This window comes from Ascaphus truei, chromosome 2 (assembly GCF_040206685.1).
Source record: "Ascaphus truei isolate aAscTru1 chromosome 2, aAscTru1.hap1, whole genome shotgun sequence".
In the NCBI taxonomy this organism is placed as follows: Eukaryota; Metazoa; Chordata; class Amphibia; order Anura; family Ascaphidae; genus Ascaphus; species Ascaphus truei.
This window is the reverse complement of record NC_134484.1, coordinates 106,405,175-106,431,823: the sequence shown is the minus strand read 5'-3', so window position 1 is coordinate 106,431,823 and position 26,649 is coordinate 106,405,175. Positions and strand designations below refer to the sequence as shown.

General features: G+C 43.5%; 1 protein-coding gene across 8 annotated transcripts in view; it reads right to left on the bottom strand.

Moving 5' to 3' along the window:
• ASPH (aspartate beta-hydroxylase) overlaps positions 1-26,649 on the bottom strand; it is a 232,228-nt gene that overhangs the window by 135,428 nt on the left and 70,151 nt on the right. For 6 of the 8 annotated variants that reach the window (XM_075584043.1, XM_075584041.1, XM_075584044.1 and 3 more), the window contains 4 exons: positions 17,314-17,391; positions 11,013-11,078; positions 10,300-10,818; positions 8,078-8,143 (listed from right to left, as the gene is read on the bottom strand). In XM_075584043.1, the coding sequence (XP_075440158.1) occupies positions 8,078-8,143; positions 10,300-10,818; positions 11,013-11,078; positions 17,314-17,391 (729 nt within the window). The remainder of the gene's footprint in view (positions 1-8,077; positions 8,144-10,299; positions 10,819-11,012; positions 11,079-17,313; positions 17,392-26,649) is intronic. The other 2 variants (XM_075584049.1, XM_075584047.1) reach the window with 1 other exon arrangement.

Genomic DNA, 26,649 nt, shown 5'->3' with positions numbered 1-26,649 from the left:
GTACGCAGCGCTTTACAGAGACATTTTGCAGGCACAGGTCCCTGCCCCGTAGAGCTTACAATCTATGTTTTTGGTGCCTGAGGCACAGGGAGATAAAGTGACTTGCCCAAGGTCACAAGGAGCCAACATCGGGAATTGAACCAGGCTCCCCTGCTTCAAACTCTCAGGGTCAGTCAGTGTCTTTACTCACTGAGCCACTCCTGCTCCCTGCAGCTGGTGTGCAACAGTGCCCTGATCGGAACTATCAAAGTTTAATGTATATTATAGGCTAAAGCAGTAAAATTCAGGGCATTATTTAAAACCCTGCTCTCTGATTGGATAATGCCCGGAATTTTAACCAATCAGTAATGCCCGGAATTTTAGCAGCTTGCAAAGTGCAGTTTTCAATCTGTTTATTTCCAGCCAATCAGCTTTCAGAACAGCTGAGACAGGGCAGGGGATTGGTTACAATGAAGTAACAGCTCTGAGACAGGACAGGGGATTGGTCAAAAAGTATCAGCCACGGTTTGACGCCACCCCCTCCCGAGCTGACAGATTTTCTGAGCAGATTCAGTTGAATTGAGGGGGGGGAGTTTGCAAAGAAGTAAGTGGCTGTCTGCAGTTTGTTTGTGGCTGCAGTTTGTGTGTGAGTGTGTCAGTAGCAGTGTGTGTGCTGTGGTGTTGTATATCTGTTTAAATGTGCAATGTGTGTGTGTGTGTATAGAGCTCCAGTGTGTGTGTGTGTCAGCAGCAGTGTTTATGGGTGTAGCATGTGTGTGTAGCAGCAGTTTGTGTGTGTGTGTAGAGGTGCTGTGTTGTGTATAGAGGTGTGGTGTGTGTGTGTGTGTGTGTGTGTGTATAGAGGTGCAGTGTTGTGTTTGTGTGTGTGTGTGTGTAGAGGTGCTGTTTTGTGTATAGAGGTGCAGTGCTGTGTTGTGTATAGACTTGGGGGGGGGAGAGTGCAAAGTTTAGTAAGTGGCTGCAGTTTGTGTGTGTGTGTAGAGCTGATGTGTGTGTGTGTGTGTCTGTATAGAGCGGGTGTGTGTGTGTGTGTATAGAGCTACTGTGTGTGTGTGTATAGAGCTCCAGTGTGTGTGTGGGTGGGTCAGTAGCAGTGTTTATGGGTGTAGCGTGTGTGTAGCAGCAGAGTTTGTGTGTGTAGAGCTACTGTGTGTGTGTGTGTGTGTGTATAGAGCTCCAGTGTGTGTGTGTCAGCAGCAGTCTTTATGGGTGTAGCATGTGTGTGTAGCAGCAGAGTTTGTGTGTGTAGAGCTGCTGTGTTGTGTGTGTGTGTAGAGCTGCTGTGTTGTGTGTGTGTGTAGAGGTGCTGTGTTGTGAGTGTAGAGGAGGTGCTGTGTTGTGTCTAGAGCTCCAGTGTGTGTGTGTGTGGTGTGCTTGTAGAGCTGCTGTGTGTGTAGAGGTGCTGTGTTGTGTGTGTTGAGCTGGTGTGTGTGTACACAGAGGGGGCGGCAGTGTGTCACTGGGTGACAGTGACTGGGTGGGGTGACATACCTTGCCGCCGGACGCTTTCCCCTGCTGCCCCCGATATCCCCTGCTGCCCCTGATATCCCCTGCTGCCCAGGACGGGAGGTGGGCTTGGGGGCACCGGAGATGGGCTCGGAGGGGGTGCCATGGGAGGTGAGCTCGGGAAGCTGGCCGCGGGGGGAAGCAGGCCGCAGTAGGAGCTGGTACTTCTCCTCCGTCCCACGTTGGGAGCGGGGGGGAGGAAGGGAGCGGGCCCTGCGCATGCGCGCGGGACCGCGGGGGGAATCGCCGCCATTTTTTTAACTTGAGAGGGGGGGTGGGGGGGGAGACACCGCGCGGCCAGCCTCGCTGCGACCCGGCAATTTTGGTGCCGGGGGACGGGAGACAACGCGCGGCCAGCCTCGCTGCGACCCGGCAATTTTGGTGCCGGGGGACGGGAGACAACGCGCGGCCAGCCTCGCTGCGACCCGGCAATTTTGGTGCCGTGGCCCGGTGCCGGGTTGCGACCCACCATTTGGGAAACGCTGATGTAAACAAATATAATTTAGCTAGCCTCTCCTCATAAATCAGATAATCCATCCCCTTAATTGATTTGGTGGCTCTTTAGTGCACTCTCTCTAGTTCCATAATGTGTTTTCTATGGAATGGTGCCCAAAATTGTACTCCATATTCAAGGTGTGGTCTTGCTAATGCTTTATAAAGGGGCATAATAATGTTTACTTCCCTTCCATCGCCCGTTTAATGCAAGATAAGATCATTTTTGCCTTTGCAGCTACTGCATGACATTGGGCACTATTGCTAAGCCTGCTGTCTACAAGCACTCCTAAATCCTTCTCCATCAAGGATTCCCTCAATTTATCCCCATTTAATTTGTAAGTCGCCTATTTGTGTTTCCCAAATGCATAACCTTACATTTACCTGTATTAATCCTCATCTGCCATTTACCTGCCCACATTTCTAGTCTCTCCAAGTCCTTCTGGAGAGAAATTACACCCTGCTCTGATTCTACTACCTTACACAGTTTAGTGTCATTAGCAAAGATGGAGACTTTGCTCTCTATACCAATCTCAAGGTCATTAGTAAACAAGTTATAAACCAGGGGTTCGAGTACCAATCCCTGAGGTACCCCACTCACAACTTTAGCCCAACCTGAAAAGGTTCTATTTATTACAACTGTCTTATCTATCCTTCAACCATTTTTCAATCCAGGTGTAAATATTTTTACTGAGTTCAATTTGCTTTATTTTGAAAAAAAGACACTTGGGTATTAACCCGTTGAGTACCGAGTCTCCTGAACCGCAGCACTATTGAGTCTGCATTAGTCCCATAAATCTTGGAGCTGACACCACTGATAAGTAAGCTATACAATCATTAGTGAGGAAAGCAGTGGTGATGCAGGCAGTGGGCTGGTCAATCCATAGAGATACAGCGGAGCCTCTTCAAAGAAAAGACCCCACAGTAAATCACAGTGCGGTGCCAAGTAGCCTCACAACTGCCTAAAACATGACTGCATATATACTTGTGTACTCACGACACCCGTTCTGCACTGTAGCTACAAGAACGCTCCGGTGGCCATCTCTGTTCCTCGTGCTCCTATCCGGATATGACGTGTAAGAGGGAGGATCTGGTAACCGCGGTCACAGCACTCCACACAACCAACGCTTGGAAAATTCAAAAAACTTTATCCACAGTGAGCATACATAGCACCACTCTGACGCGTTTCGTCTATAGAAAGACTTTTGAAAAAGTCTTTCTATAGACGAAACGCGTCAGAGTGGTGCTATGTATGCTCACTGTGGAGCTTAATAAAGTTTTTTGAATTTTCCAAGCGTTGGTTGTGTGGAGTGCTGTGACCGCGGTTACCAGATCCTCCCTGCTTTATTTTGAACACTAAGCTTGTGTCAAACAGTATTAAAAGCCTTTGCAAAATCTAAGTAGACCACATAAACTGCATTACCCTGATCTAAATTCCTACTTACCTCCTCAAAGAAACTAATAAGGTTAGTTTGGCATGATCTATCTTTCATAAATCTATGCTGACTATTACTAATAATTTTGTTTTCCATTAGGTATTCCTGAATATTATCCCGTATCTAACCTTCAAGTAGCTTCCCCACTATTGATGTCAGGCTTACAGGTCTGTAATTCCACGGTTGTAATCTAGCTCCCTTTTTAAATATAGACACCACGTCTGCTTTACCAATCTTGTGTTACTGAGTCTGTGGAAATGGGAGTCCTTAAATATTAAATGTAATAGTTTGCCTATTACTGAACGTAACCCCTTAGAACTCTTGGCTGTATGCCATCGGGGCCATGTGCCTTATTTACTTTAATGTTATCAAGCCACCTATGAACTTCTTCCTCAGTTAACCAATTGTTCGTTACTATAGAGGTTGTGGCTTCCTGCTGCTGCACTACTATTGCAATTGATTCTTCCCTGGTAAATACAGAGACAAATAATTTGTTTAATACCTCTGCAATAATTTGCTTGACCATTTCACACTGAAAGGGTCCTATATTTTCTTTTCTAATTTTTTGGTTATTAAGGTACTTAAAGAACTTTTTAGGGTTGATCTTACTTTCTATTGCAATCCTTTTTTCCTTATCCATTTTTGCTAATTTGATTGCCCTTTTGCCATTTTTGTTACATTCCTTATAATTCTGATATGATGCCTCTGTCCCTTTTCACTTTAAGAATCAAAACGCCTGCCTCTTCTTTTCCGTTTCTTCCCCTACCTGTTTATTTAGCCATATTGGTTTAGACTTGTTTCTTTTATACTTATTACCCAAGGGTATACAGGCATATCCCGGTTTAAGGACACTCACGAGTAAAGACATAATCGCCCAATAGGCAAACGGCAGCTCACGCATGCGCCTGTCAGCACGTCCTGAACAGCAATACCAGCTCCCTACCTGTACTGAAGCTGTGCGCAATCGGAGAGACTATAGAGTCTGTTACAAATGCGTTATTTACATCAGTTATGCACGTATATGATGATTGCAGTACAGTACATGCATCGATAAATGGAAAAAAAGGTAGTGCTTCACTTTAAGTATATTTTCACTTTACATACATGCTCTGGACCCATTGCGTACGTTAATACGGGGTATGCCTGTACACTGATAAGTGTGCTTTTCTAACAATGTTTTTTAAGACTGCCCATTTACTGTATCTTCCACATTTTTCCCTGAAAAAACATCATCCCAATTTATTCCTTGTAGATTAGTCCTCAGTTTATTAAAATCTGCCTTTCTAAAGTTTAAAGTCTTTGTTGAACCCAAGTAATATGGTTTCTGATTATTTATTTAAAATGAGACCATGTTATCATCACCGTTACCCAAATGTTCCCGGGCTTCAATATTTTACTTAACATTGTTTAATATTACCAAATCCAGTATTGCCCCCCTCCTGGTTGGTTCCTCAATAATTTGGGTCATGTAGTATTCTTTAAGCACCCCCAAAAACCTGTTTCCTTTCATTGTAATGCTAATCTCATTGCCCCAGTCTATGTCTAGATATCTAAAATCACCAATAATGAAAACATGACCTAGTTTTGATGCCTTCTCTATTTGCAAAAGTATTTTGGCTTCCTCTATCGCACAAATATTTGGTGGTTTATAGCAGGAGTGTGAAAAGGGTGTGTGGCGCTTACAGAGGCACTGCACTCTTCCTCACAACATTTAAATTAAATGCCGGGGGAGCGCGCAAGGCCTCCAGGTCCCTTATTGAAATCAAACAGTAATACTGTCACACAGATCAGGACACGCAAGCTGCCTTAAATACAAATCAGTGCCTATGGTCTGGGCGCTCTATGTGAGTGGGTATCTTACCACATCTTCCGTTTTATCTATTATTAAACGTACTTCCCCCATATTCTTTTTATCCTGTGTGAGGTTGCACTGTTCTCCCTTTTGATCCGCTCTTCATCCAGTAGCACCTACTTTTAGGGTTACCAGGTGGCTTCTCCAAAAATACTGGACACCATGTGGAAAGGTACGACGTGCCACGCACACACACCTCTCTGCACTATGCGGTTTCCTCTTCTCCTTGGCCCCACCCACAGGATCCAGATACTTCCTCCTGATTGGCTGCATTACCCAGCAGTAGCCAATCATGATGGAGGAAGCTGCCCAGCCCCCTAGCAACAGCCCTGCTCGGGGCAATGCCCTGGGCCCGCAAGCCGGTCAGGTCACTATGTCCAGAAAGGTAATACCGGTCACATACATGTCCAGTATTACATCTAACTTTTTTTACTGGATTGTGTCCAAATGCAGGACATGGACACCTGGCAACCCTACCTACTTTGTCGAGTTTAGAACATTTTTAGATAGTAGCAGTACTGTTTTTTTTTTCATGTGGTTATCATTTACCCATTTTGCTGTCACATCAACAGTATGTAAGTCCCCGCTCTCTGAATTAATAAGGCTATAAGCCCATGCACATGTGTATTTTCTTCATGGAATACAGATGTTGATTATATGAGGTTTACATCAGAGCTGCAGCCACTGAGACCAAGAAGATTGGGACTGTCCCACTGCCCTATACCCTGGTAGGCGATTCTGCTGATAAGGATTATATGAAGAGTAACCAAAAGGGAGTATCAATAAGGATGAAGGTACAATAAACTATTTTACCCAAGAAAAGAACAACATGTTATAAAAAGGGGGACTTCTATATACATTTGCTTCAAGAGCAGATTATTAACAACCCTTTCATGGTGCACCATTATTTGCTTTTGTATAGTGCATATTGTAGCTTTTAACTGCCCTGGTTTGGCTTTCTACCAGTGATTACATTTTTGTGTTTTAACTCCACAGGCCACACTTCAGTTTTTTTGAGAATATGTCAAATTAACTCCTGCACAGAGCTATTACTTTGGTTTACATTGAGTGGATATTTAAAATGACTTCTAAGGAGAATATTGTACAGGTGCATCCACGTCTCCCCTCGGGTCAGCCTCACTCTGGCGAAACTGCAGCTTCCGATTGGATGACCCTGTGGCCATCTCTGTTTTTGTCTGGTACAGGTAAAAGTGAAATATTTAATATCTTGGCAAATCAGAGGGGGGGAGGGGGCACTGAGCCTTGAGTTCTGCTACGGAGGATATGGATATATATATATATATATATATATATATATATATATATATATATATATATATATATATATATATATATGGATATATAATATATACACACACACACATCTCAAAACTTCCCTCAAATCCGTAGCTCACTGCCTCAAAGTGGCGGGAAGGTGGAAACGGGTGTTCAAGCTTTCATAGTAGGGTTAAACCTACCAGCACAAGTCTATACATCTTCCTAAACAATATATACAGCTAAAGTAGGAGAGGAACTTGCCGACATGCCAATGAGGCCAGCATTGCAAGTAAGCCCACAACCCACAAATATGGAATACACCGAAAAGCAATGGCCCTCATTCTCCGGAGGCTGGACTGTCGCTGGGCCGGACACCGTTCAGCAAGAAGACAAAAAGGCAGAGGATGCCAAGAAGGCATCCTCCATTCATATTTATTGCATCATGTTATATACAGAGCACTACACTGTATGTATAAATTAAGAAAAATGCTCCACGGTTTGTATATTTGCTTCAATTTATAATGCAATTCTTGGAATCTTCAACATTATCCAGTCAAACAAAACTCTTTAGTGCTTATGTGATCAGCCATACATTTAATGCTAATACAGTCAGTTGAAAATGTTTGATAGTGATAAGAGAATCAACACCATGAGAAAAATTAATGTCTCTGCATTGTTAGCATTTAAACCCTATATTACCAGAGGGGCTGAACATAGCAGTAATTCTTGAATCTTTTCATTGAAGTGAGTCTTTGTACTGTGTGCCAGAACATGCTTAAAATGATATACAAATCTATATTTCTTGGTGCTAAAGAATATGAACTACCACATATTTTTAAGTTGGACTGCCCTTTTCAGTAAAGCAGTATAAATGCATCTTGTAGTTGCAAAAAAATGAACGCACTCAGACATGCAACATGCACTTAAATCTGGCTGCTAAAATGTCATATCTTGATTAGCGCTGTAAATGTAGTCCTCAAAAAACATCCAACGACTCCTACTGGACGATTCCACAATGAATTGTGTGACCAGGATGGCAGGTAAGAAACAGACGTGATGTGAGGCTGCACTAGCATACCCAGCCTGTCCAACCCCATGTACAGCTGCAGCGGCCGTTATTCAAACAAATCACGGCGCCGATTTCGTGTGCTCTGCTGTACTCCACGCAGCATGAACGCGGCCAATCGCCCCAGGCACCCGCGCTTATCGCGATTGCTTTGTTTGATTTTCATGGATTCTGTTTCTTTAGGTGCAATGAAATGAATGAATTGCAATGTGTACAGTACTGTGCTACTGTGTCAATTTAAGGTGTTTAAAAAACAAAACTATAAAATGTCATTTTCTGCACTCGTGTTTTAAGGCGGTAAGGTTGGAAGACATCCCACGTCATGACATCGGGATGTAGACAACGCGTAATTTGTTTGAATAACGTCCGCTGCAGCTGTATCTGATATTTTATTCTGTCACGTATAATAGATAGAGCAAACATACTCCTGTAACAAAGCATCCTTACCTAAAACGTCTGCTGGCTGGGGCTCCTCCTCTTCATATTCTTCCGAGTGAAAATAGTCCTCATCAGCTTTTGATCAGAAGTTAGACAAAAGTGATGTGGAAGATGCCGTAAAAGAGAAAGACATAGTTAGTATAATCAAATACATGAATATTGCTTTCATTTCATTATTAGAATTACATGGAAACAAAGTATTAGAACAGGGGTGGCCAACTCCAGTCATCAAGGGCCACCAACAGGTCACGTTTTCAGGATATCCCTGCTTCAGCAGAGCTGGCTCAATCAGAATGACTGAGCCACAGATTGAGCCACCTGTGCTGAAGCTGGGATATCCTGAAAACCCAACCTGTTGGTGGCCCTTGAGGATTGAAGTTGGACACCCCTGTATTAGAACACCCACCAATGTGTCGTGGAAGTGATTATTTGTTCACATTTAAACATTTTGGTAGCAGAGGTTATAGTGGGGGGAAAAAAACCACACAGTATACTGACATCTTGTGGTACTAACTGAATTACTAGATCTATGCAGATTATTTACTTTATGGCACTCTACTGCATCATTTTTTAATTGATGTAATAATTTACAGAAATCACAAATGCGTACTTAGTCATCACGAGACATTGGTCCAAGCCCTTACTAGTCATCTGCTTTTTTTTATTGAGGTTGGGCCACCTACTCTGCCACTTCTGAAAGCAGCAATCTCTCCCAGAGCCTACATAGCAAACTCCTATAATCCTAGTACTGTATGTATCTAGCCCCTGAGCAGGTCACGCTGGCTTAAAAAAAAAAAAATCATGTCTAGGGTTCAAAATCAGTTTTTCTTCATCTATAGCCTGAGGTTACGGTGGTAACCTTCCGACTGCACTGGGCTCTGGGGGAGAGGAACATCCTGCTCATGTCTCCTGGACAAAGAATGGGATTAACAAGCAACAAAAAACATCCCCTGAAAGGGCACGAGGAGATCAGTTACAGTAAATATAAAAGAAATATGCAAACAAAATTGTGATCAGCGCATACTGCTGCTTAATGTCGCGGGCAACCTTCTACAGCCCTGATCCCAGGTGAAACAATGTGCTTCAGAATGTAATACCGTGCCTTAGAGTAAATGAAAAGCCAGAAAGAAGCACCTACTTTATAATCAAAATGCTCTCTAATGATGGTTAGAATACTAAAAATATAACCTTTATTAGACAGAATTTTAAAATAATATATATTACACTAATAATGAGGAGAATAAACACACAATTTAAAAAGACAAATCTAAATGTCTAATTACAAGTGGGAGGAATATATGTGGCTAATTAAACAGCAATAGGCATAGATGGCAGAACCTATCGTGTTAGTGACTACTGGCTGTATCCCAGTATAACTAGTCACCTGGGCACTATTGGCTCAATAAACAGTATGCTTCCAGTGACAGTGCAGAGAAAATAATCTGTATATTTATAGCAAATAAGTCAGCACTGTATCAATTTAGTTCTGAAGAGCACACTAGTGAGTCTGAATATAAAGTTGTTTTCAGATATCATGCACCTACACTATGAATCAACGGTATACTGTCAGTCTTCTCTGGTGAAACTGCTGCTTTCCAATCAACTCAATATAAAGATTGTTGGTGGTCAACGTGCATACACTTTGTCTGCGACCCCCTTCTTGCTCTCCCCCTTCCCCCATACCTTTTCCCAGACATTTTCTGACATCACGTCGTGTGGCCCCGCGGCATCATTTGATGCCACGTTGCCAGAAGCCACGGTGGAGAAAAGGTAAGGGACTTACAGAAGCATTGCGTGCTCCCCCGTCATTTCATTTAAATGTTGTGGGGAAGAGCGTGGGGCCACTGTAAGCACCACGCCTCCCCCCCCAGTCTGCACACCCCTGTTCTAGAGAAGGGGTGCGCAAACTGGGGGGGAACATTTTCTAAGTGGGGAGCCGGTTAGCAGGCACATGCACGTACATAGCATCATTCCTTTAATTTGCTTGTGATCAGCCTTCGTTCCGCTAATATTATTAAAGTTGTTTAATTTTCAAGAGTGAGATATATATAATATATATATATATGAAATAGAGCGTATGTGTGTGTATGTATTCACCCTGTAACATTCCTATAGTGCAGAACAACGTTAAAGCATTAAAACTCTCAGAGTGCCATGGTTCAGCTTCATATGATCTCCTAGCTCAGATAAGGCTGCTTCAACTAACAAACATTTATTCAACAGTTCTGTACCTTTATGATTGGACACATGTTCATCTCCCAAAGGTTCTTGTATGTTGTGTTCTTCTTGTTCTGTTATCCGAGTTTCTGCAAGGTTTTCATAAGCTTCCTCATTTTCAGGTACCGCTGTGTTATAGTTCTGCTCTTCGAAATTATATTGCGGTCTTTCTACTTCTGCTGGCTCCTCTTCATCTAAAGCTTCAGGCTCTTCTAAATCTGCAGGTTGTGGCTCTTCTTCTGTTGGCTCTTCCTCTGCCTCGAATTCATCTACGGCTACCGATTCTGCCTCTGTTTCTTCTACAGCTGCAGGCTCTGGCTCTTCTGCCGCTAATGGTTCTGGCTCTTCTTCTTCCTCTTGTTCTTCTACCGCTGCTGGCTCTTCCTCCTCCTCCTCCTCTTCTTCTGGTTCATCTTCCATTGCTAATCCTGGCTCTGTCTTTGGCTCTTCTATAGCTTCTTGCTCTTCATCTTCTAAATCTGTCAGGTCTTCTTCTGCCTCTTGATCATCTTCTTCTGGCTCCCCTTTATCTTCTACAGTTTTACAAAAAAACAACTTAATATAGCGGAGGCACTATACTTAAAATCAATCTCCACACATTGGCCTGCCCAAACCCCCTCCCCCCCTCATTCAGATTGCTCTGTAAATGGGTTTAAAGCTTTCTAGGCCTGGCTTAAAGATACAAGACCTAAAGCTTCTGTGCAAGGTAAAAACTGCAAACTCATACCATGTTGAGAGTGCAGTGATTCATGGATACTGCTTTGGATTGGTTCGTCTATGTCATCCAGGTTATCTAAAGGAAAAAAAAAAAAATTAGGCACAAAAAGTAAACTTGGTCAATAAGTTTTTTTTTCATATATCTCCAATTCACCCAGTATTCATGTCTATGAAAGATTACAAACTATGAACTATGAGGGAGACTCGGAAGCCCAAGAGCAGTCCTCAATCGGCATAAAAATACACTCTCTGCTTGTGAGTAGTAGAAACAGCTGCTATGCTCGCAACTTTAGGGAACGCCCTACGCGTTTCGTCACTGATGACTTCGAAGTAGGGCGTTCCCTAAAGTTGCGAGCATAGCAGCTGTTTCTACTACTATGCCGAGTCTCCCTGGATTGTTTTATGCAGCAAATAGTGCCTGTTGAAGGTACTGATACCGGAGGATATCTCTGTATGGGACGATGAATTGTGACATCATTTGGTTCCTGGAGAATCCACACATCCGGCTGAGCTACCAGTGGCAGCAGAGAGGGCACCATAGGAGCGTTTGGCGTAGACCCTTGCAGTCATCTGGCGATCGAGTATATCTCATACATGGTTTATTTTATACTCTGTTTGTGAGCGCGCTTTTTATACGTTATAGTCCCATAAAATCGTTTTATACTTTAATACACTAGGAGTGCGCCTGTTTTTCTTTTGTTATATATATATATATATATATATATATATATATATATATATATATATATATATATATATATATATACACACACATACATATATATACATACATATATATATATATATATATATATATATACACACACACACAACACAGAAGCACGCCTGCAACATATAACTAAATATAAAGAAACCAAAGTCAGTAGAATCGCATACAGTATAAAGAAATAATAACAATAGGATACTGACGGTGCTGGGGATAAAGCATATATGAAAACAAAAATAGAAACAAAGTATCCCACGTAAAGCACTCTGGTGTAAACAAGTATAACAAATTTATTAAACACATCACATAACATACAAACATAATAAAATCACTCTCTCACACCTCAAAAAGTATGGAAAAACAGACATGCAACCTGTAATAATTGTGGGAACCAAAGCTAAAGCCAGAAATGTATAAGCAAAATAATAGTCAAATGACACATAATATCAGAATGGTGTCTTTTTCAATACAAAAACTTGTGATCTAACTTACCAGAGTGCTGTCTCCTAATCTCGTTCTTCAATCGGTATCGTATGGTTATATATATATATATATATATATACATACATATATACCTACATACATACACACACATAATATATACACACACCAACACACACATTAAATAGTTCTGCAAAATCTGAAAACCAACAACTTCTCATTAAGATCACAATGAAGTAGGTGAGCAGGATGTCAAGTAGAGAGAATAAGTGACAGGCTATGTGGGTCACTATTTTGTGATTGTGTCGAACTGGTTTATGGCAACCCACCTCAAAGTGGCGGTGTTCCTGAGCTTAACCGCTATTTTGGGCCCTGGTTCTCATTGCATTTACTGGTGTAGTTGACCGTGTTCCTTCCTGGTTATTACACAAGAAGCCAGACGTTACTCCAGTAAAACCTGCTGCCATACTGCCCTTTGCCTGTGCACTTCAAGGCTGTCTAATGGAATTAGTAGGTGGGTTTTATTATAAATAAATTATTGTAGAATGTAATATTTTTAAAAAACGTTAAGAGAAACAGGTCTACCATTGTCAAAAATATACAAAAGTGTATACAGTAGATCATTCCAGCATTACGACTAGTAAGACAGTGACAACGTAAGACACCCATTGCTGCTGGGCAACTGACATCAGTTACCATTTAATATTTTAAAATGATCGACAATGTAGGTCACTTATTTTCTCTACCAAATATGAAACTGAAGTAGATGGCTCAGCATCACAGCTGTAGAGTGCCGCATGTGGCGCCGATACACTGACAATGCAACTTCACAATACGATACTGTAAATGGGGGAGTGGGTGGTGGGTGGTGGGTGGGGAGCAGGGAATTAAAACTCAGACCTGCACATATGCACATTTATAAAAGCTCTCCCCAAAACCTAAGTATGTATCAAAAATTAACTTTACATTTTATCCTGCTTGTTTGTTTTAATAATGTGACGTATCTTACACACTGCTTGGGTTTCACATTGATGTAAATTACAATTTAATCAAAAACGGAACATCTGAGCAAGATGCACCAAGCTTAATTTTTCTCATGCTTCAACTCTACCTTTTATATGTACTTGCTCAAGCCCGAAGCAACAAGTAACTGACCTACTCTTCTGCCTAAATGGCAAATCAATTTATGAAATGTGTTTCAAGCCAAGTGTACTTAAGTTTCACTGGCTGTCAGTTAGACTTGCAGCATTGCAGTGGCTATGGAATTACAGAAAGCTGGTCATGTGTAATATGATCTACTGTCAAATCCTTCTAGTTACTTTAGCCAACCCCATATAACCTTTTAGCTATATAATATTACTAGCTGAAAGACCCGGCGTTGCCCGGGATGTAATGTTCCCGTTCCTCTCTCTCCTCCCCCCTCTCTCTGTTTGTCCCCCATTCACATCAATCCAGTCCCCCCCCTCCCTCCCTCCTTTACAGCTTCATGTAGCGTGTGTGCGTCAGTCACTGTGTGTTTGCTCGCGCGTCAGTGAGTCTGAGGCAGAAACACAAACACACACAGACTGACTGACGCACACACAGTCAGTGTGTGCCTCAGTCAGTGTGTGCGTGCGTCAGTCAGGCTTTGTGTGCGCGTCAGTCAGTGTGTGCGTGCGTGCGGCAGTCAGTCAGTGTGTGCGCGCGGGGCGTCAAAGGCAGGGGGGGCGTCAAAGGCAGGGGGGGGCGTCAAAGGGAGGGGGGGGCGTCAAAGGGAGGGGGGGGGGGGCGTCAAAGGGAGGGGGGGGGCGTCAAAGGGAGGGGGGGGGGCGTCAAAGGGAGGGGGGGGGGCGTCAAAGGGAGGGGGGGGCGTCAAAGGGAGGGGGGGGCGTCAAAGGGAGGGGGGGGCGTCAAAGGGAGGGGGGGGGGCGTCAAAGGGAGGGGGGGGGCGTCAAAGGGAGGGGGGGGCGTCAAAGGGAGGGGGGGGCGTCAAAGGGAGGGGGGGGCGTCAAAGGGAGGGGAGGGGGCGTCAAAGGGAGGGGGGGGGCGTCAAAGGGAGGGGGGGGGCGTCAAAGGGAGGGGGGGCGTCAAAGGGAGGGGGGGGCGTCAAAGGGAGGGGGGGGGGCGTCAAAGGGAGGGGGGGGGGCGTCAAAGGGAGGGGGGGGGGCGTCAAAGGGAGGGGGGGGGCGTCAAAGGGAGGGGGGGGCGTCAAAGGGAGGGGGGGAGGCGTCAAAGGGAGGGGGGGGGCGTCAAAGGGAGGGGGGGGGGGCGTCAAAGGGAGGGGGGGGCGCCTCAAAGGCATGGATTCCTCCCCCTGCATTTCCTGCAGTGGACAGGAGGGGGGGGGCAGTGGACAGGAGGGGGGGGGCAGTGGACAGGAGGGGGGGGGCAGTGGACAGGAGGGGGGGGCAGTGGACAGGAGGGAGGGGGCAGTGGACAGGAGGGGGGGGCAGTGGACAGGAGGGGGGGGCAGTGGACAGGAGGGGGGGGGGGGGCAGTGGACAGGAGGGGGGGGGCAGTGGACAGGAGGGGGGGGGCAGTGGACAGGAGGGGGGGGGCAGTGGACAGGAGGGGGGGGCAGTGGACAGGAGGGGGGGGGCAGTGGACAGGAGGGAGGGGGCAGTGGACAGGAGGGGGGGGGCAGTGGACAGGAGGGGGGGGCAGTGGACAGGAGGGGGGGCAGTGGACAGGAGGGGGGGCAGTGGACAGGAGGGGGGGGCAGTGGACAGGAGGGGGGGGGCAGTGGACAGGAGGGGGGGGCAGTGGACAGGAGGGGGGGGGCAGTGGACAGGAGGGGGGGGGCAGTGGACAGGAGGGGGGACGCAGTGGACAGGAGGGGGGACGCAGTGGACAGGAGGGGGGGGCAGTGGACAGGAGGGGGGGGCAGTGGACAGGAGGGGGGGGCAGTGGACAGGAGGGGGGGGCAGTGGATAGGAGGGGGGGGCAGTGGACAGTGACACACACACACACACACACACACACACACACACACACACACACCTCAGTTGATGCGCCCTTTCTCAGTTCCGTTTGGCGCCGGAGGTGGGGAGCGACACCTACCTGTACTTCCGGGCGCCGCCACCGTCTGACTCGGCGCCGCGAGGGAGGAAGGGGGTCCGCCATCTTACGCGCCGCGTGGCAGCTGCGGGAAGCGAGGTGATTTGGAGCGGGGAGGGGGGAGAGGTGATTTGGAGCGGGGAGAGGTGATTTGGAGCGGGGAGAGGTGATTTGGAGCGGGGAGAGGTGATGCCGCTGGGGAGGGGGAAGAGGTGATGCCGCTGGGGAGGGGGAAGAGGTGATGCCGCTGGGGAGGGGGAAGAGGTGATGCCGCTGGGGAGGGGGAAGAGGTGATGCCGCTGGGGAGGGGGAAGAGGTGATGCCGCTGGGGAGGGGGAAAAGGTGATTTGGAGAGGGGAGAGAGAGGTGTGTGTGTGTGTGTGTGTGTGTGTGTTTTATTTATTTTTTTGGACATTTGGCCCGTCACTCCGCCTCAGGCCAATGAGAGGTGTGGGGGGCGGGCCAAGGGGGTGGTGTGAGTGTGTGAGGCCAATGAGAGGTGTGCGGGGGCGGGCGGGCCAAGGGACCAATGAGATTGCCGCTAGGGACACCGGACATCCAGCAGGCAGGCATGCATGCAGGCAAACATACAGTGCTTTCACTAATATAGTATAATAAGATGAGCCCTGCAGATCTTGTACTGCAGGTTCATTTATCCTTCAGGGATGATTTGTGTAAGGTTAAAAAAAAAGGGTAGGAAAGGGGTCAAAGTAAATGTATTAAAGTAAACTGAAAGACAGCGTGATTGGGTAAAGAAATGCATCAAAGGCCTGTGTTACTGAACCTTTCCCACGTTAAATATTTTAATGACAGGTTCCCTTATGTACTCACAAGTAGAACCCTCCTAGGTATTCGTGAAATAACATCTGTATGCGATTCCCTCGTATTGAGTACTTATTACACTGAAGTCCTTGCTTGCAGCCAACATGTATGATGCACGGATTACGACATGTATAGTAGGCTATGGCCGGGGTTGAAAGAATTTTTATAAAGCATCTTTCATGGTTAATGGCAACTTCTTCCCATCTATCATGGAGTTTCCATAATTATTAGCTGAAATATTTAGCACTGCGCCAATTTCTTCCTAATAAAAGTTATCCAATTCATGTAAATGGAAGATAAAAAGGGCTCCTTCAGGTCCTTCCCACAGCTTCCTCAGTGGGGCTTTTATATATTGGCATATAAAAATAAATATGCATATTATATGTCAGGGGTGCCCAACTCCAGTCCCTTTTTATAGGTGAAAGACTCAAGTGCAGTCTCTATCAAAAAATAAAATTAAAAAAAAAATAAAAAAGAAGGGGCGGGAGGGGTAAGGACAGGCACTCCACAAAATAGCACAAAAATTGATTTTTGAGAACTGCTTCACAACTAGGGTAAGTGACATGTACACCTATGGATAAAACATGCAACAAACTGATTAACAAATCTATTGACAAGGTTTTGTATGCTCTCTCATCAGGTTGCCATCTATGTACAGTCTTTACTCTTAGGCCGCATCCATGGCGAGCCGCGCGCGACCGTGCTCGTGGCGTAACGCGCGCCTGTAGCTGCAGCGATTTGTGGCCATGGGGTAGATGCAACCGGGAGGTGTGTCGGGGGCATGGCCATGATGTCACAGAGCTGGTTCGCCCTCATTGGGTGAACCACTCACGTGACCTGGCCATCGCGCGTCCAAAACAACATTTGACTCCTCATGAATCGCAATCGCTGGCGCTTCTCATCGCGCACTCTATGCCCTGACTTATAGAGGCACGGCATTTTCATTGCGCCACGCGCCCAGTTGCGCTCACCATGGACGCGACCTTAGGTTTATCAGATGGTGAGAGGGGGAAAAAAAAAAAAACTGCAGCGAGTACCAGAAGTGAGACTGGTGCTTTTAAACATCACAAATGTAATGATTTTGTGTCAGGAAAGAATACCTTTGTAGTGCTATAAACCCTTCGGCTCCATGCAAAAGAAAGAAAATAAAATGCATGTCGTCACAAGACACCTAATGGCTAATTCATGTGAATAGGCCATAAGGTTTCTTCTGGCACCGGGTGTTGCATGGAGTAATACCTTAATATGGCACGTGGTGCTTTAACGGTTTGTTTGGGATGATTACCTGGTTCAAAGGATGCTGGATAGTCTGCCTCTTCAGAGTCTTCTAACGGTTGTGCCGAAACAGCTCTCTCTTTCAGTCCTGCATTTTCCATTTATAGAGTTTGTTACAGCATGGACAATAAGTGAGGAGCCAGATCAGTCAAAATGAAGCAACTACACAATTTTGGCAGATATCTGCCAAAGTTTCCCCTGGTTTGCTCATGTCACCAAAACCCTGCTCAATTTATGATCAGTCGAGAGGTTGCAGTAACGTATGCGTAGGTGTATTTGTACGCATGGGGCCAATTTTTGCACAAAATAGACTATACGTGCATTCCCTCCTCCCCCATGTCAGTCATCGCTCTACTCTCTGAGATTGTGCTCCACATCGCATGGAGTAGCCCTTGGCACTGCATTGTGGTGTGTGATCTGAGAGCAGAGCGGTGACTGACTGCTCTGCCTCTGCGGGGGCTGCAAGGGTGCGATCTGTCCTGCAGTAGAGCCTACAGAGTCATGTTGTGTAAATACACATCTAAAGATCCAAAGATGTCAGGTGCACTCAGAACTGTTGACAAATGGTGGCTGAATGCTATTATACTGTAGGTGCTCAAACATGGGAGCAGAAAGTCCAGGCAAAACTCTCTAAGCTTCAATATGAGACCGGGTCCAGCAACAGTCAAAACATTTTTTACACGTCTATTGGACTTTTGATACAACATTTATTAATGCACACACGGTGAACAATTGTCTGACTTGTATGTTTTACCTGACAAAGGGTTCTCCCCGAAACGTTGTGCACCATATCAGCATTAATAAAAGGACTTGATCAAAACAAAAATGAACATTCTGCAACATAAACAATTACCTTGTGCCAAAATGAAATATATTCTAGATTACTATATACATATGATTTGCCAAAACATTCTTTGACATCTTTATAATGGTAATTATAGCAGCAATGCGGGTTAACTTTAAACCTGTAATAAAAATAAATATATATTTTTTAGAGCAGGGGGTCTCCGGAGCTCAACCCCATTAATTTCAGCTCTGGGGACCCCCTGCTTGCATAGATACTAACCTCTATAGTGGTGCCGGTATCCATGCAAGAAGAGAAACAGTGATTCTTAATCTAATCTAATAGCAGCGTTTAAAAGTAGCGCGTCACCCGGGCCAATAGGAAGCCGTGACGTCACCCGGTGCGGCTTTCTATTTGCCCGCGTGACCTGGACCTTTAAACTCCGCAGACATAATGGCACCCCCGACCTGAGGTAAGTCTTTCTGGACACAGGAAGCCCCGGAGCTGAAATTAACGCGGTTCAGCTCCGGAGACCCCCTGCTTCAAACTTGTAATAAAAAATGAATTTAAAAAAAAAAAAAAATATATATATATATACAGTATATATATATATATATATTTTTAAGTTAACCCGTATTCCTGGCTTTAAAAAAAAAAAAAAAGATCTTCCAAAAATGCAATATTAATAATATTAATAAGCATTCATGCTTCTTTAAGAACTGAGAATGTCTTTATATCCTAGCTGGTGCATTAACTTTGTTTTGAAATTTAAAAAAAGAAAAGAAAAAGTTTTACGGGGTATTTTTATTGATAGTATCTAAAATGTTTAAACAGCATGTAAATATAGATATTTTTCTTTTTTTTTAGTAAATAAAATTGCCCTAATAGGAGTCACAGGATGTATTTGGCCTGCAAAGGGTATATTTTTCTTGTTCGTCATTTACTGGAGTTCTGCAAAACATTTTACTCATACTGTACACAGTATGAAGCAAGAGGCTTGTGTGTGAAAATCGCAAGAGGCTTGTGTGTGAAAATCGCAAGATGTTAAAGCTAAACAGAGTGGCCTCCATCCCAGCAGTTACGTAGCCCCATCACAAATGGCAAAAATAAACTCTCGTAAGGACTTTGAGAAATGCCCAACTACAATAATTCCCCGAATTAGAAAAGCACCTGAATATTTCACCCTGTGATCAGGATGAGCAAATTGTAATATTTTTGTGACCTTCTAAAAGAGACTTAACTCAAGGAAAAGATACAGTGTTGAAGTGTATACATCTTCTATATGAAACCAATGAATATTAATGTTGGTGGCTCCGTTGTTTTTAAATAACAGCCACTAGATGTCCTTCCGTTTTAGTCACCTTGCAATCCACCATGATGTTCTATCCCAGGCCACCAGTGTTGAACAAACAAGATTAGTTTATATAAAGACTGCGCTCGGACACAGGGTTTGAGTTTCTTAACCAAAATCTGTAAGCAGAAAGGGCCAACCCTTTAATGTTCATTTGAGAGCATTTGCACTAAATTACAACCTCAGTTTCCATCAAAGCAAAAGATTAGATTTGAAAGATGTGTGCAGAGTGCGCATCAAGCAGGTTTGCTTCGATTTTCAGACTCCAGGATCATTTGTGTGAGTGAGAGACAGGGAGAAGCTATGTAGAGCAATAGGAGACAGGGAAAGATTTGTTCAATGCACATGTGATAATCCATGTCTTGCTTTTTGTGTATATGCCTACCCATTGTAGAAAGTTGGTATTGTTGGTATTGTGTGTGTGCGTGTGATTGAGCTATATATAGATATAGATATCATTAAGGTTGAAACATGTCTGTGAGTGGATTGACTTGCTTTGCTAGTCCCATGCTGTGCTTAAAAGCTGTGTGAACAGTGTTGCATTTGCTTACAGTATATGGGCTCCATGTGAATGGATTTTCCAGGCAAAAGGTGACACATTGTGTGCACATTTGCAGGTCATTTCCCAGAATCCCTTGCTGCGGTGGAAGCACTGTATGATCTCTGTAGGTGATGGTTGAAAGGCAGGGTTGCAGACCTGTCTAAGACATGTGACTGTGCTCACAAGTGATATTCTTTATTGCATATATATATCGATATACACCCATACACACACAAAATACCAGGTTTCCCAAATATGTCCCAGTAATCATCTTTATTAACACCACCTTGATTGGATTATACAAAGATAGATATATGAATATGTATATCTAAGCACAGAGGGACCCCAATCTACTCAAAAAAATAATAATAATAATAGTCTTACTCTTTGCATACAAAGAAAGAAAAAAAGGCAAAGTTTAATTAATTCAGTTTATTTCATCTGTAAGCCTGTGTGTGCAAGTGCTTACCCAAGAAAGCATCACTATGAGATCTGGTTATTGATAACTGAAGGCCTTGTATAGCACAGTATACAGCACAGCACCTACTGCAGCGCAGGGGCTAAAAAAGGACAAACTTCAATTTGCGCTGCAAAATAACATATTGCTAGATGCAAAAACAGAAAACTTTCAAACCTAGAAGAATTAAGGGATTGCATTTAAAATAGGACACAAACCAATTTACAACATTTATAGCCACGTACAGTACATTATGTACATATGTCTAAAGTAGACCGTTTTGCATTATTATCACAGATTCAAAGAACTACTATACTTAAGCAGTCAGTGCAAATGGTTTTCTTGCCATAAAAGCAGCATCAGCAAAACTATTTTTTACTCCCTCGCGAACATCGTTGGGGTTTGTGTGAGCAGCCGCGGGGAGTCCTGCCTTACACCGCAGTGACCCCCAACTCATTTCCTTTTGTCATCATTCCTGGATACCTTGGCTGCCTTTTTATCAACTTTTTTCTCAACCTTTTTCCCTCGGTCTCTTTCCCGTGTTTTCCCGCTTGTGGACCTCCTTACGTTTTCTTTAGGTTTTTCTTCTCTCTTTAGTCTCGGTTCTCGCTTTTCTTTGTCTTTCTTCTCTTTGCCAGGATCTTTCTTGGGTTTCTCCACCTCCCCGGGCTTTTTGGCCTTGTCCTCGGCTGCTTTTATGGGTTTCTTTGCCTCTTGGGCTTTCGGTGCCCTTATCCTCAATAGAAATCTCTCTTTCACCTTTTTAAGTTGCTCTTTAAGTCCCTCTTTAACTTGTATTTTAAAATGTTAAAACAGAAAAGGAGTATTAACAGACACTCGACAAATGGGGGGGGGGGAGAGGGGAGAAAACACAGCATTACAGACATACACCCCATGTGGAGGATCACGGTCAATTCATATTAAACCAGGTGGCCCTAAAATGTTCATTTGTCCCAGTGAGATCATGAGAAATCTATATAGATATCTACATAGCAGACATTATCCCGTTAACACATGAAAGAACACGTTAAATTACACGTCATCTCCTCAGAATGGGACGAGTGGACGTTTTGCCGCAAACCTTTAGCCGCTGCTATTTAGCCGTCGAGGGAAACTTCGCCGCCACCTTCTCGCTGCTGGACATGTCAGCCCCATGGTGGGTAAGTAGCTTTAGGATAAGGGGGTTTTAGGGTAAGGGGTTTTAGGGTAAGGTTTTTAAACTAAGGGTTAAGGTTATGGGCTTACCTTGGCGGCGAGAAGTCCCTATGGCAGCTAAACGCGGGCAGTGACTTGGTCGCAGTGAACGCCTAGACTGTCAACTCCTTAATCATGGTTTTCAATAGCTGTTAATTAACTTCTGTTAAATAACACGTCAGCGTTAATGCAATGCATGTCGGGATCAATAACGTCTGACATCTGTGGCTCAAAAGGTGTTTTTTGTTATTTAAGGGACAGACCATATCTCCCTTCAGCCTGCAGAGATAGTACCACTTTGCCTTTCAATATTAGCCATTTCATAATTAAATGCTCAGCATTTTGGCCTGTAACTCTGGCATATGGGCAATTGCAGCCTTGGACGTATGTGAAGCCAGACCTGCCCTTTTCATACAATGGGTCATGTAACTCTAAAAATAATCAGGAGGTGCTTTTTTTTTTTTTTTTTTTTTAGCAATGTTTGGTTCACAATTTAAGTATACATGTAATGTGTGGAGGATATCAGTACTGCCTGAAATAATGTGTGCAGTGCAAGATGTCTGAAAGTTACTGGATGGAATCACAATTATATTTTCTCTAATAAACTTTGGTGGCCCCACGTGCTACACGCAGTAATCATGAATTCACTCGTTTCCTAACGCTTCCAAGTACAGTACAAAGTAACATATATGCATCTCAGAATATACAGTTACTTTATATTGTTTTACATGTATATCTATTTATAAAATATATAGACCCACTTAGTGTAAATATACATTCTCCACATGGGGTTGACGTTTGTAAAAAATGGAGTTAGAACTCTGAGCACATACCATAACATACCACAAGCCATTCAATGTTTTAGTAATGTTCCATGTGTTATGGTGAATTTGCCAGCGCTAACCCCTGTGACAATGTCTGATAGACAACCTTTCAGGTTTCCACCATAAGTAGGTACCAGGTTAAAGAATAGTACACAGGTTATCTCTGAAACTATCTGGTTCAGTGAAATATTTCATTCAAAGCTCTTGATCATACCACACATATACATTGTACAGTGTAGGAAACACAATTCAAGAGCAATGCAATGCAGCACGAGAATGCAATTAGCCAAATTGGCACAAAATCCAAAACCAACTAATGTTATAGAACTCCTCATGCTTTAAGCTCCATGACCCTATTTTATTAAGTGTAATAGCACAACTCCATCACATTGAAGTCAATCGTCTCTCTCTGTTCCGGCGCTATTGCACCTTATAGAATAAAGTACAATGTACACAAACAAAAATACACACTCCACACAATTGGGAAGATCAACAAAGCTCCAGAAAGAGCTATTGGAGCTCAATTTGGCATTGACTTTAATATAAGTCAATGCCAGATAATGCAGGATCATGCTCCAATAGCCCCTACGGGAGGTTAGTAAATCCCCGCAAATGTGCCAAAAAATTGGCATTATATATTTCTGTTCCAGTTAGCAAATAATCTGGGATTAATCTCCGAATATGGACATGACTTTTCGATTTCCCTTAATGTTAAAGGTGTTTATATCTCCCAAAACAGTGATTCCCAACTCCAATCCTCAAAAGCCCCTAACAGGTAAGGTTTTAAGGATCTCTGCTTCAGCATAGCCACTGATTGAGCCACCTGTACTGAAGCAGGCATATCCTTAAAACCTGACCTGTTGGGGGAAGGGGTGGCAGGGGTAGGGGAGTCTTGAGGACTGTAGTTCAGATTCACTGCTGTAAGAGATTACTTTTTTTATGGTAAGGCAAAATAAAAAGGGTATATTTTATAACAATAAAAGCATTTAATGTTAGCTGAAGATAAATCAAGCCATCACTGACAGCATCTTTGATTTGGTTGAATGCTGTGTGTATATTATGACAAACTACTGAGTCTTTGCCATCGCCATTAAGGCTTATTAGCACGTTCAATTACTACAGATTCATTCAAATGTCTGTATTGTGTAAACATTTAATGAGTATCGGTTTCCAATACAAATAACATACATAATTGAATAGATTTAGTCTTAAAAGAAACACAACTAAGTCAGTTTTGAAATAAACCAGCCACATCACTTAAAGAAAACCATGCATTGGTCTGAAAATCATGAAAGCCACAAAGGATGCAAAGTACCTTTTGCAGCGGGTTTTTTCTTAACTATTCCTCCCGGTTCCTCTCCTGATGTTTACAACATGGAAATTGATTACATATAGAATTTGCACACATACTGTAACTGGTCACATAGCAAGAGATAATACTAAAGCTTTAGAGAAGTTCAAATACAAAAAACAATGTTTCATAACATAATCTAACTAAGAGGAAGAGGTCTGTAGGTTCATAGGGCAATTATGAAAACTAGTTCTTTACTGAATGTCAGTGGAAAGTACATTACTTATATTTTTTCTTAGAAGCTTTGGGGGTCCTCAAGTGCTACACCTTATGTGGTTTGCCAGTAACCATGGCTAGTTCAGTGTTTCTCAACCGGGGAGCCAAAAAACCTTGGTGTGCAGTGACCTGCCACGGGTGCCGTGGCCCCCAGGGGAAACACAGACTGCGCAGTGGGCGGTTCCTGGCTTTGTGTGTGGTGTAAGTAAGAAAGAGGGGCGAGTGTGCTGTATGATGTAGAAAGGGGTGTGTATGTGTGTACATGTATGAGATAGGAGAGCGGATAGATAGAGACCAAAATTGATTCTCCAAGAGTGGTATTGGAAAAGGAATTGAATGCCATTGCAAGTAACAGCTTTCAACTTGCACGCAACATAATAATTGTCAATGGAGCAGAACACTTTGCAGCTTTCAGCCTGCTGCTCAGCTCCTTGAGATGCGCTCGCACCTCCGCTATGACGTCACTCCTGTTTATCCGCCTGGAACTACTCACAGGATCGGCTTCTCAAGAAGTGAATTCCCAAAATCGAGGAGGACAACGCCACCCACAAGCACGTTGTCATCCAGCACTCTATGAGAAGCCCATCCTATGAGCAGTGGCAAGACGCACGAGCGAGGTCATCGCAGAGGTGCAAGCACATCGGAAAGGATCGGGGATGCTGTGCCTGCTGCCGGCTGAAAGCTGCAAACTATTATGCTCCATACAAAATGATTATCCTGCGAGTAGTTAAAAGCGATTACTTGTGCGGACATTCAAATCCCTTTCCAATGCTACACTTAAGAGAGAATTCCTTTTTGCGCGGTCTCCCTTTTTTTTGTTTTGCATATTACCTTGAGATACAATCACCTATAATGGAAGAGAAGCAAAAGGATTCAAAGGACTGATAACATGAATACACATCAGTGGATTTTTATTTTATTTTTTAATAAGAGGGGTTGTTGGCTCAAACTTAAAAACAGAGGAAAGTGTAACTGTTTGAATTGTAAGCTTGCCTAACATTTGAACGCACTCTTGCATATGCAGTACAGGTATTTAGTAGGTACACACTCCATGGGTGTGGTAAGATTGAACTATTTACATTAATGTAGTGTGTGTAAGAAGAGGGTGGGCGAGTGTGTTGGGTGTGCGCTTGTGAAAAGGGGAGAGTGTGTTTCGTGTGAGAGAGGAGGCGATTACGGAACTCTGTACTGCAGGGGTGTCTAGATTTTAAAAATCCTTCAATGGTGCCCCTACTCCAAAAAGGTTCAGACCCACAGTCCTTGTTCTTTAAGCATAAGCAGCATACAGTACGCACATCAGAGGTACATTTACTTTATATTATTTTACCTTATTATCACCTGCTTGTAAAAATATACAGAGCTCAATTAGTATAGATATACATTCTTCACATGTGCTAGAAGACAGGATACGGCTAATGTCAAAACTATAAGCACACACACAACATGCACCAAGCTATTCAATATTTTATTAATGTTCCAGATAGCTAGAGAAAAGAAATATACAGGATGGAGAGGATGCCAATGATGGTGAACATTGTTATGGTGAATTTGCGAATGTTAAAACCCAGTGAAAGGGAAGAATCTGATAGTGGAGACATTTTTCGTGTAAACCTGAAGGTTATTGGGTTACAGAATAGTATACAGGTTATAGAACGTACACTGCTTTTTCAAGACTTTTGATTGAGAGCTCATGCCCATCGGTGGAAACAATGCTACTGTGGTTTAGAAGTTGCGTTGATCTTTTAAGAGTTCTGAATTAAATTTGACATACACAATGGTACTCGTGGTAATTTATGAGAATTGATCATTCTACATCATGTCTTAAAATGTAATTTTGATCTAAACTTTTCACCTTTTATGAATTTGTCAACTAAAATTAATCAAATATTTAAGTTTTAAATTCATAGTTAAATACATTTTTCTTAAATGTGTCGAATATTGTTCACTCAAATGAGGGATATAAACTGACCAATTATTTGGTTCAATGAAGTTGTGTAAATTATGACAAAACAACCCAGTCTTCTCAACCATTATAAGGCTTCATATTTAGCACTTCCAATTACTACATAACAATTGAAATGTGTGTTTGTAATCATTTAATGAATATTGATTTCCAATACAAAGTGACAGTCAATGTGTAAAAGATTTCGTTTTAAAAGTAACACAACAAAGGCCGTTTTGAAATGAACCAGCCCTGCCACTTAACAAAACCATGCATTCACGGGCCTGAAAACCATGAAAGCCACAAAGGATGCAAAGTACCTTTTTCAGTGGTTTTTTTCTTATCTATTCCTCCTGGTTCCTTCCCTGATGTTTACAAGATGAAAATTGATTACAAAACAGAATTTGCAAGTAAGTGGCCACATAGCTAGAGAGGATACTAAAGCGCCAGCAAAAAGGTCATACGCAAAAACACCGTTTTGTAACCTAGGGCTATTCTCTAACTCAGGGGTGCACAAACTGGGTGGCGCGGCGCTTAGAGGCCCCGCGCTCTTCCTCAAAGCATTTAAAATTAAATGCAGGGGGAGCGCACACGTGGCCTCTGTAACTCACTTACCTGGGGTCACATGACATAGTGACATCAGAAAATGCCAGCAATCAGGTGGGGGGGAGGGGGGGAGAGAAGGC